The sequence below is a fragment of the Perissodus microlepis genome, chromosome 15 (assembly GCF_051167445.1).
Source record: "Perissodus microlepis isolate ML-2025 ecotype Zambia chromosome 15, ASM5116744v1, whole genome shotgun sequence".
NCBI lineage: Eukaryota > Metazoa > Chordata > Actinopteri > Cichliformes > Cichlidae > Perissodus > Perissodus microlepis.
Genome location: NC_140475.1, coordinates 28,015,118 through 28,026,146, shown reverse-complemented (window position 1 = coordinate 28,026,146; position 11,029 = coordinate 28,015,118). Strand labels below are relative to the sequence as shown.

Below are 11,029 nucleotides of genomic sequence, written 5' to 3'. Positions count from 1 at the left end.
GTTGGGTGATCATACTGTGTTACCGTACAGACTAATGATCAAGTGTTATACTGGCACGTAATGTCTACCTTGCGGAGCGACCATGCACCCCTATACACCAAGCATCATGGAAGAGCTCAGAGTACAACCATAAAACTAAACGCAAACTCAGTGTAGCTCCGTTTTGTGGAGGACACTGACATTTTCCCCTCATATTTTCTGACCATTTTCCCTAATTTTGCATTAAGCTGTGGTCATTGACACTACTGGTGGTATGATGTGATACATGCACCCTACAGAGGATGTATAGGTAGTCCAGTTCCTCCAGGATGGCACATCAAGACATGCCAGCGCCAGAAGATTTGCTGTGTGATTCCAGGAGATGGGCAGTTAGTCTATGAGAGCTGGATAGGGCTGTAAAGGGTCCTGCATCCCTCAGCAGGACCGGTATCGGCTCCTTTGTGCAAGGAGGAACCGGATGAGCACTACCAGAGCTATAAAAAAAAAAAAAAACAACAACCTTCAGCAGCACACTGGTGTGAAATGTGTCTGACCAATATATGTATATACATATATATATATATATATACATATACATATATACGTATATGTATATATATATATACATATATGTATATATGTATATATGTATATATATATATATATATATACATATATATATATATATATATATATATATATATATATGTATATATATATATGTATATATATATATATATATATATATACACACACACATATATATATATACACACATACATACATACATATATATATATATATGTATATATATGTATATGTATATATATATGTATGTATGAACTCATTTTTTTAAGCAGATATAGTGAGCAATAAATAAACTTGCACGTATCGCAATATAGAAATGTCTTCTTAGTTTAATGTTTATAAGAAAAAGTGTTATAGATCCATACAGTTTAAAATAAAATCAAGTGCAAAGTGAAAAGAACAACAATAAAGGGAACAACATTTGATTGGCTGGTTCTGTATCCAACAGATACACCAGCACAAAGACAATAAAACGACACTGAGAATAAACTAATAATATAACATGTTTGGCCTTTTACTATTAGTGTATTTCAGGAAATGCCGACTCAGTTTTGTCAGTTTTTCTAATAGCTATATCCGATTTGTCGAACATTTTGGCAACATGTTCAGGACCAGTCAACTAATATGATTAAGTCCAAAAATGAATTGTATCAACAATCAGCTCCGAGTTACTCGTGTTCTTCTTTCGACACTCACTGAGATGAAAAGGTTTGCATAGCAACAACATGTACAAAAGGAAGAGTTACCACTTTTCAAGTGCAATTACTTTTGTAATAAACCTGCCTGCTGATTCAGAAATGTACTTGCAGCTCGATACATCAGAGCTGACACATTTCTCCAAGAAAACATTTCAGTTAGCAGGAACACAAAACCTTACACTAAGCTGCACACTTAAAGTTTCATCAGCAGGAGCCAAACTCTTCGATCCACTTTTCATACTTTTCCAGGTCAGCTGCAGAAACTGATTTGGACACTTTCCTCAGAGCGGACTCAAAGTCCTCCATGGTGGTGGGCATGTGCATCTCATCCCGGGAAATGTTGCGGATCTCCTCTGGAGTGAGGCCTTCGATCCTTCGCCTCATGGCCATCAGAGATGCGTCCCTACGCGACACACAACAACGGTTTGTCAGATTTCACTTAATACTGTTCATCACATACAAACCTTTAGGTGGGAAGGTTAGGTTAAATTGAAACCAAACTCGTGAATGTTTTCAGCGTGCATTATCATACTGCAAAATTGCACCCAGCTGTGGAGATTATTCTTGTTGCAGAGTCCCTTGCATCAGCGTCTCTCTTAGTCCCCAAGAAAGTGTTATAAAGCAAGCAACACAGCCAAAGAGTACCGTAACAGTCCACTAATAACTAACATCAAACACATATGGCTACCAGCACAACAGACTTTAACACAAACTCACAAAACGATGTGGTTTCACATAGGAATGTGCTAGCCAGTCTAGAACACAAGAAACCTAGAATTAGCGAGCAAGCAACAATTTGTCCACGTTAGCCGCTAAATTATTATTAGCTAACAAACAGGAGCTTCGCAAGCATCAGCAGAGTGATCACGATTCATTCTCTCTCATCTGGTTAGTGTTAGCAAATACTAGTTTTACTGCTAACACGGACAAATTGCAAGACATCTTATGTAGCAAAGTACCATATTTTTCAGACCATAAGGCGCACCGGATTGTAAGGTGCACTGTCGATGAACGGGTCTGTTTTCATACATAAGGCGCATTAAGTGATACAAAACAGGCAGATAAGTCAAACTTTACTCAACTTATTCTTCTTGCTTCCTCCATTCATTAATGTTGAATTCTCTCGCAGCTGCTCTATTCCCATGTTGTTGCATTATATTAATGATTAACCTCATATCTTGGATTGATTATCTCAGTTGTTCTCCTGACTGAAGTTTAGTCCGTTTACAGCATCCTGCCATGCAATTGCATTTGTTAACTTTTATCGAGTGGAAAAAAGTTAGCGTTCATCCTCCAGCTTCACTGTGTTTATGTTATGCTAAGATAGCTGTGTCACTAGGGATCACGTAGCACATCATTATATACCAGATAGTCCAACTTCAGTAACCCTACAAAAGTCACTGCTGTTTAGCTTTCTGTCTTCATTTATGTTGGAAGTGATAGCAGAGCTGTACATTTTAATTTTTTCAGAAATCTCTCAGTCATGGTATATCACGTTTAGGTGGAAACTAGCAAGCTAACTTCCTGCTAACTCCATTAAATTGACTAAATTCTATTTTCATGGATGCCTGGATGTTAAACTTAATTGTTACACCTGGTAAAGCAGCAACGCTGATCCTTTTATTAAAGATGAAAGAATTTAGACAGTTTTTAACTCTCAGTGATGCTGCAGTGTTCGTTTGACTCTGGGACCTGAAACAGACGGAGTTTTGGACCCTGGATTACTCCGCGAGGCTCCTGACTACGATAGCTGTAGTGCTCCAACAATCCATCAAGCAGTGCAGCTTCGTAGCTTACCAAAGTCGTACTAAAATGTTTTTTTGACAGATTTTTGAGCGCAGTGTACCACATAAAATCGGTTTGAGGTCAGTAAGCACAATCAGAATTTATACATAAGCAAACCGGATTATTAGGCGCACTGTTGATTTTTCAGAAAATTCAAGGATTTTAAGTGCACCTTATAGTGCAGAAAATATGGTACTGCAAATACCAGGACTACAGTTCATTTAACTACCAGGGCCATCAGTAAATATCAGCAGTTATCTGGAAGTTATGCTTAGTGTATTCTTTAAACTTCATTTTGAAATATGCCCTGACCTGCACACGTTAGTGATGTCAGCTCCTGAGTAACCCTCCATCTGCTCAGCAATCTTGTCCAAGTCCACATCGCTGGCCAGCTCCAGCTCCCTCAGGTTAATCTTGAGCAGCTCCACTCGCCCCTTAGCTGCAAACAGAGGGCCAACAGCAACTAGAGCATGCTTTCTGCTTCAGTAAATGGTCATTTCATCAGCAATATTTACACGAAGAAAGAAGGTCATCATTTACTCAGCATCGTTAGCAATTTAGCCCTCCTTGAGAATATTTATGTTGGGACTGTAATTCCATGTTGTACATTTCTAAATCAACATTTGTCAAGTTTAATTAACACAAAGCAGACACTGAACCAGGCAGCCTTCTGGCATGGTTATAAATGTTTCCATAGAACAGAAAGTAGCTTTAAAAAAGCTGCATGTGCTGTCAGCTGTGTGCACTGTGCTTCAAATCAGTGGAATGTGAGGAATGTGGAGGCTGAGCAGCTGATGCTTGTCACCAAGTCAAGCAGGTAAATCTGTTATGATTAGGGATGGGTATCGTTTAGGTTTTATCCGATACCAGTGCCAAACCGGTACTTTTGAAACGGTGCCGGTGCTTAAACGGTGCTCAAACCGGTGCTTAAAGAATGGAGAACACAAAATTGGTCCAAAAACCTCTCAAGTTCAGCTGTTTTTTTTGTAAAAAGATAACAATGTTAGCCTTTTCTGCAGCTATAGGGGATTTATGGCATCACTCTTGGCTGGAAGCAGGGCTTAAACAATGGAAAAAACACCAACTTTATCCAAAAACCTCTCATGTTTAACTGTTTTCCACTTTTTCTTTGGTCATTTTAGCCTTTTTGGCCAGGGTGAAGGGAGTATCTGCCATCAAACAAGAAGACAGCCGCATGTAGCTATGATGATGTTTGCTAGTTCACCTTACATGTATTAATGTAATAACGTGGTTAGCCTACTCAACGTAAATTCCACACGAACAACATTAAGCTACTCACGCAGAGAAGAACGGCTGCTGCTGCCGTCATCATCCGTCATCATTTCTGCTACACTGGCAGGGCTAGGGGCCAGGACTCTTCGGATTCTTGGGGGATGTTGCTAACTCCAGGTCCGATAACAGGCACCACACCCGCAGTAGATGTGCTCGGTGCTCGGTCTCGCAGCAAGCTATCAAATACGGCCCATTTCTCGGCTTTTAAAAAAAAACGCTATGCGTCGCCAGGTGTTTCATCGGATTTGAGGTGTTACCTCCTTTGACAGTATCACCTTAAAGCACTTGTTGCAGGCTGCTGAGTTTGCATATTTTGCTGTGAAGTACAGCAAGACTTTTGACCGCTTTGCCTTGGGCATTTTTAATCTGTAGCTCTGCTCTAAAAGAACGTACGTACCTGGACCCGCCTACTATCCTCAAAACGTAAAATGATTGGCTAGAATCCAAAGTGTATCACAGCTCAGGGAAATAAAGCACCGAAATGTGCGCTGCTTTTCAGTCTGGTTACTACCATTTATGTCAGAACCGGTGCCATGATGGCACCGGATACCGGTACCCATCCCTAGTTATGATGCTTTATTAGTTATTGAAACATGCAACACTTCAGAGTTTAGAGTTGTTGGCAGTTTTCATTTTCAATAATTGCATTTCATTGCCTACAATGTGGAAATCAGTAAAATAACAATTGTACTTGAAGGAAGAGGAATGTAGATCCGCTTCTCCAGGCGCCTCCTCAGAGCCTCGTCAATGTCCCATGGAAAGTTGGTTGCAGCCAGGACCATCACCATCTTTGATGGGTCGTCGTTCTCTGATGCTCCACCAACACCTGCGTAAAAACAACAACAAGAAGAGAAAAAAACTGCCTCCATCAAAAGGTAAATATATCTAGCATGAATGGAAATAGACAAAAGTTCTATACCATCCATTTGCACAAGTAGCTCTGCCTTTACTCTCCTGCTAGCTTCATGCTCCTCTGAGGTTCCTCTGCGGCTGCACATTGAGTCAATTTCATCAATGAAAATCGTGGTGGGAGCATAAAAACGTGCCTGTACGGGGACACATACAATGACTCAGTTCAAGGGAGAAAAAAAAAAGTGTATTATTTTTAATACTAAGAGAAATTGTTTAACTTTACACAAAGATTGTTATAATTGGTTCACAAAAATGGCTTAACTTAATATGAAAGCACGTTTTATTCAGTTAATGTGATAAATTCACTCTCAGAAATAAAGGTGCATTAGGTGATTTCCAACCACTAGAGGGCTCCAAAACTAACTTACAGTCCTGAAAAATTAAAGGAAATACTACTACAGACAACAGAAACTAAGTTCAAAACATTCAAGCACACCAACAAACACTAAACTGACAAAAACTGAACTTACCATTTCAAAGAGAAGACGAACTAGTTTCTCAGACTCTCCTCTGTACTTAGAGGTCAGAGTTGATGAGGAGACATTGAAGAATGTGGTTCTACATTCAGTAGCAACTGCTTTAGCCAGAAGTGTTTTCCCCGTGCCAGGAGGTCCCACCATAAGCACACCCTAAAGAAGAAAATAGCGTCTATGTAACAGGACGCATGTGATACAAGTGATGACACAAACTTGTGCTTGCACACTACCTTCCAGGGTCGTCTTATTCCTTTAAAAAACGCTGGCATCCACATCGGCAACACAACTGCTTCTTTCAGCAGTTTTTTTGCATCTTCCAAGTCTGCGATGTCATCCCTATAAAAACAGTTTAGACTGATGTCAGATGTGAAAACTCTCAGGGAGGCTGGTGTTCATGCCAAGAAAGATAGATAAACCTCTACAGGACAAAAAGGCTATTAAGTGAAGCCAAAGCAGACATGCCAAAAACTACAGTTTGTCTAATGGAGGAAAGCTCAAAGACTACAGCTTAGTCATTCAAGGCATCTGAAACGTTCACCTACCATTTAATATTTGGATTTTGAGATATAATATCCCTCTCCAGAGCTTCCACGAGGTCTTTATCATATCCTGCCCCATCAAACCTCTTTGCTTCTTTCTCCTGGACATCTGATTTATTCTGAGAGGCAGACCATAAATAAGTAAATAAAAATAAATAACTCTTCCCAGTTCCTTGAACGAAACCCTCGGGGGAAAAAAACAAACAAACTGGAATGACAGGCTAGGTAGTGAGTAAACAGACCGCATGTGATACTGTTTGATCAGCAAGACTTTTTGTTATGTGGTATTATAATAGAGAAGGCTGTGACTATGTGTGCTGCAACTTGGAACCGTCAACATATCGCTCACCTTATCGTCCTTTGCTTTGCCAGCAGCCTCCTTTGGTTCCTTCTTTTCTTTGCCCTTGGAAGGTCTGCTTCTGTCGCCGTTGGCCCCTCGGGGCAGGTGCCTCTGCTGGGCCTTCACAGCCACACTCAGGCGGTTGTTTGCAGGTTTGCTGTCTTTGTATGGGTTGGTAGGACGTCTGACAGGACAGGGAGAATGTCTGTGAAGACAACAGGGATAAGACTATCAACTGCAACCCCTTAATGTCAACAGGTGTTAAATCATTGAAACATTTACATTCTTTGTGAATCAGCTGTTGCCTTAGTGCTTAGAGCACAAACCAGACAGAACTGTATGATTGATCGTTTTTTCCCCCCCTTGAATATTGTGCTAATATTACTGATCTGACACCACTCCGATTAGACTATCGGCCAATAGCCAACTAAAGAGCTTAATATCATAATCTTTCATTTAAAACTAGCAAGACCAGACCAAACTGCCACAGCACACAGTCAAAAAGCCAAAGGAAAAAAAAACAGACTGACAAACATTTATTTAACCAGGAAGTAAAACTCTTGAGATCAAGCATCTCTTGTGAGAGTGTCCTCGGTGATGATGATAATAAGCTAGCATGTTTTTTTAAGCATCATCATTTGCACTAGCAGCCTAAATTTTCCAGACTCTCAGTCCAATCTGCTTCTCATTTTGATTCAAGGCAACCTCTGGGAATGAAAAATGAAACAAGCCCCTAAATGCCAAAAACAGTCCCATTAAACAGCCAACGTTGCAGTTTTTTGTTGGGCTTTTTTTTGTTTGAGTAGCTTAATGTTTTTGTTTGTACAAAAACAGATTTGGTCTCTTTGCATAATTTTCCTCTTAAAAACTAAAATCTGTATGGTGGGTGAAATGGTTACAGGCAGCTGTAGCCAAATAAGACGAATAAGACGGCGTCCTTTGTGGCATCTGCTATCAAAGAAGTTTGTGCTTCAGTTTTGCTGAGTGAAATTCCAGTATTTTATAAGACAGCACTGATGTGCAGATATTTGTGTTACAAACATACAGTCTGCTAATTACCAGATAACTTAAAACTCACTTGAACTGGGTGGGTGGAGTGCTATTTATTCTGTATAGCATCAGTATAAATAAAATTACACAATATTAGAGAAAGAACCACAAGAATATGTAAAGGTTCTCAGTCATCTAGGTCATCGCAATCTAAGGAGCTTGGAAAGAAAGAGTCTGGACTTCTTTAAGCTTCTTAACCGAGAAGCTGATGAGATGAGAGGTGAAATATCTTCAAGAAACTTAAAGAAGTCCAGATGCTTTTCTTTCCAAGCTTCTTAGACAACCACAAAAATCACATGATCCTCTGTGAGTAGTAGTCAGAGATGGTGTGGTAGAATAACTTCCTTTTAACAGGAAGAGACCTCTGGCAGAACCAAGCTTAAGGTGGAGTAGCTATCTGCCACAATGTCTGTGAAGGTTCTCAGTCATCCAGGTCATCGTAGTCAAAGGAGCTTGTAAAGAAAGAAGCTTCTCGGATGAGAGGTGAAACATCTTCAAGCAACTTAAAGAAGTCCAGACGCTTTTCTTTACAAGCTCCTTTGACTATCTGCCACAATCTGTTTGTGGCAGATAGCTGCTCTCATCCCAAAACGGAAATTTCTGGCCTTGATAAAATAAATATATACATTTTTTAAAAATCACTAATGTTGTTCAAAATGGAGCATGTGGCCAAAAAAATATGTTACAAGCATACAAGCAACATAATATAAACTATGTTGGGAAAGTAAAAAAAAATAAATGAAAAGGTGAATTTTTCAAGAAGTGCATCTCTGACAGTTAAAAATACACAGTTTGAGGTTTACCAGCCATCTTTCTGGAGGGCAGAGCAGGAACAAATCAAGCTCACAGAGGCTTACAGAGGTTCACTGATCTCAATCATATGACTACATCATGACTATTGTTCTTGGCTTATTCAACAATTGCAGTTCAGAAAACTGCAGAATTAAACCAGAAGCAGATATGTGTTCACAAAGCATCGGAATTTGTAGCATATGAAATTTCCTAAGCAACGAATAAGCAGAAAATAATACATGTATGTAAATAGCCAGTGCAGTACCTCTGTTCCACATGCAAAGGTCTCATTTCAAAATCACCATGGTTACTGGGTTTAACAGGAGCTGTGTCCAACTGAAAGTTCCCCAGAGTTGACATTATGTCCTGAACTTGTTGATTCTCTTCGATGATTTCCTGCCACAGCTGAGAAACAACCACAGGTGCATGCATAAGAAAAATTGGGACCGGCTCCTCATATGATCAGATAAAAGATCAGCACTACATTTACCTGCTGCCACCTCTGCTGGAAACTGCTGTCTCGCAACGTGTACACATATTTTTTGATTTGTTCAAGCAGCCCATGATAGAGAACACTGGCTGAGCTGTAGTTTCCCAGCAAGGCATATTCACGGGCCAGTTTCAGATTCTCACTAATTTCCCGTAGACTCATACCGCTGTGGAAACAGACAACAGGTTCACAAAAACTTATAAAGCTGACTGGTCAAAGTGGGCATGCTGCTGACAGTGAAAGAAGGAGTGTTGAATAACTACAGCGCAGACAGAGACAAAAAGCTTGCATTCACCTGGTGTAATCAGTAGAACATTTTCTCAGGACCATTTGAGGAACTACCCGTGTTCCTACCGGAAATGCAGGCAGTGTCTACATCAAGTACCATTTTTCTAACAAGGTCTAGTTTCCTGCCATTGTAAAAAAATTAATAAATAGTCAATTCAATTTTGTTTATATAGTGTCAAGTCCTAACAGCAGTCACCTCAAGGTAAAGACCCTAACAAAAATACAGAGAAACCTCAACATTCAGAGGACCACCTTATGGGCAAGCACTTGGTGACAATGGGAGGTAAAAACTCCCTTTTAACAGAAAGAAACCTCCTGTAGACCCAAGCAGGGGCAGTAATCTGTTGAAAGTAGTTGCTGATGATGGATAAGGAGGTAAGACAAAAGACACAGTGTGAAAACGAGCCAGAGATTAATTAAATGCAAACTAATGTATAAACAGACAGTGAAAAGCACCTGTTGTGCTTCGACACAAAAACATGAAGCTACTGTAAAACTAACAAATTGTAAAGATCCACTGGTTTTAGTATTACTGCTTTCTTCTTTACTTTTTGCCTTAAATTCTTTTTTTCTGGTTATTCTTTGATCTGATACAGATTGAGGTTTGATTTACTCCCTGACAAATAAAATTTTTGTTTTTCCCAAAGGGCCAGAAATAGCAGGACATAGAATGGAATAATGTCACACAGACTTATTACCCGAACCACTGTTCATGCGGACTAAAGTGCCTGGAAAACACTACAGTGACCTTTTTGAAGTGGCATATTACAAGTCATAAGGTCTCTATTACGTACTAGAATCATTACACTTGTTAAACAGATATTTTATATGCATTTGCATTTTTTACTGTCCAGATTATCTGGACATAAATACCTCAACTTTAATAGCTGGCTTTAAATTACCATCTTGGTGCTAGTTCCATTGTCAGATGGCCCGGGCACAACACCTCTGTTGTATACAATCTATGAAAAATACCCAAGAACATATGTAGTGCCATCTGGACACTGCTTTATATAAGAGTGATACTATATTTACGACACGTGCACAGTTTAAGACATGTTGTCACATTCAGCGAAACATACGTAGTTGACAAGTGTGACTAGCACCTCTCAGCTGAACTTGTTTCTCCACAGATTAGACGGAGCCTCGCCCAACTATAATCTGTTAAAGGCAAAATGCGACACTCAAGTCCACACGTACAAGACGCTAACGTTTCAAAGATGGGAAGAACAGCTCCTTTGTTCGTAGGAACCTAAATGTTAGGCAAGATAACTAAACAAGTTAACGCTAGTGTACGTTTGTACGCGGTAGTGGTGACGTTAACGACAACCGACGCATCCTTAAGTTTGAATTTCAAGCTGGCTGGCTGGCTTCTCTCACTCTGGTTCAAACTGTAAACGCATCGTCTTCGCAAAACTTGATGAACACAGTTGTTGAAACGACACTGAAACAGCTTTTGACACAAACCTGGTGTAAGTCGCATTTATGCTCAACTTTTCCTAAATGTGGCCGTGGTTCAGAGAAAGGCTGCTCACAGAATCCATCCGACTGGGAAAAGAACTACACGATCTGGGGACATTTGTTGTCCAATTCATGACGGAAGTTTGTCACAGCGCACGTTGCGTATGCAAACCAGCTAGGGGCGAAAAGTTTTGAACTTCCGTTTTCGACCTTCAAAATAAAAACGTCAAACGTTATATGGACGTAAAAGCACAAAAAACAAAACGTAGAGCTTCCTGAAAAAACAACGTCACTACGACTACTACTCACAGTGAATTACTCGCCCTAACTCGGTCATC

The 11,029-nt window shown here is 39.9% G+C and overlaps 1 protein-coding gene across 2 annotated transcripts; it reads right to left on the bottom strand.

Annotated features, from left to right (window-relative positions):
* Positions 1–878: 878 nt before the first annotated feature.
* On the bottom strand, positions 879–10,862 carry katna1 (katanin p60 (ATPase containing) subunit A 1). 2 transcript variants are annotated; one of them, XM_084953317.1, is made up of 12 exons: positions 10,698–10,862; positions 9,238–9,352; positions 8,943–9,108; positions 8,718–8,857; positions 6,620–6,815; positions 6,274–6,389; positions 5,962–6,067; positions 5,726–5,884; positions 5,263–5,389; positions 5,035–5,169; positions 3,363–3,489; positions 879–1,668 (listed from the first exon to the last, which is right to left on the bottom strand). In XM_084953317.1, the coding sequence occupies exons 2-12, from the start codon at positions 9,270–9,272 to the stop codon at positions 1,470–1,472; spliced, it is 1,506 nt and encodes a 501-aa protein (XP_084809443.1). In that variant the 5' UTR covers positions 9,273–9,352; positions 10,698–10,862; the 3' UTR covers positions 879–1,469. The 2 variants fall into 2 exon arrangements, with proteins under 2 accessions (XP_084809443.1, XP_084809444.1); XM_084953318.1 differs by lacking the exon at positions 9,238–9,352 and having other exon boundaries at positions 10,698–10,861.
* Between the last annotated feature and the right edge of the window lie 167 nt (positions 10,863–11,029).

Bases quoted from the DNA above. Each gene is read 5' to 3' on its own strand.
- katna1 (XM_084953317.1), bottom strand. From the start codon at position 9,272: ATGGTCCTGAGAAAATGTTCTACTGATTACACCAG. The intron at 8,858-8,942 runs GTAAATGTAGTG...GTTGTTTCTCAG, and splicing joins TCCAGCAGAGGTGGCAGCAG to CTGTGGCAGGAAATCATCGA. The intron at 6,068-6,273 runs GTAGGTGAACGT...CTGTTTTTATAG, and splicing joins CAAAATCCAAATATTAAATG to GGATGACATCGCAGACTTGG.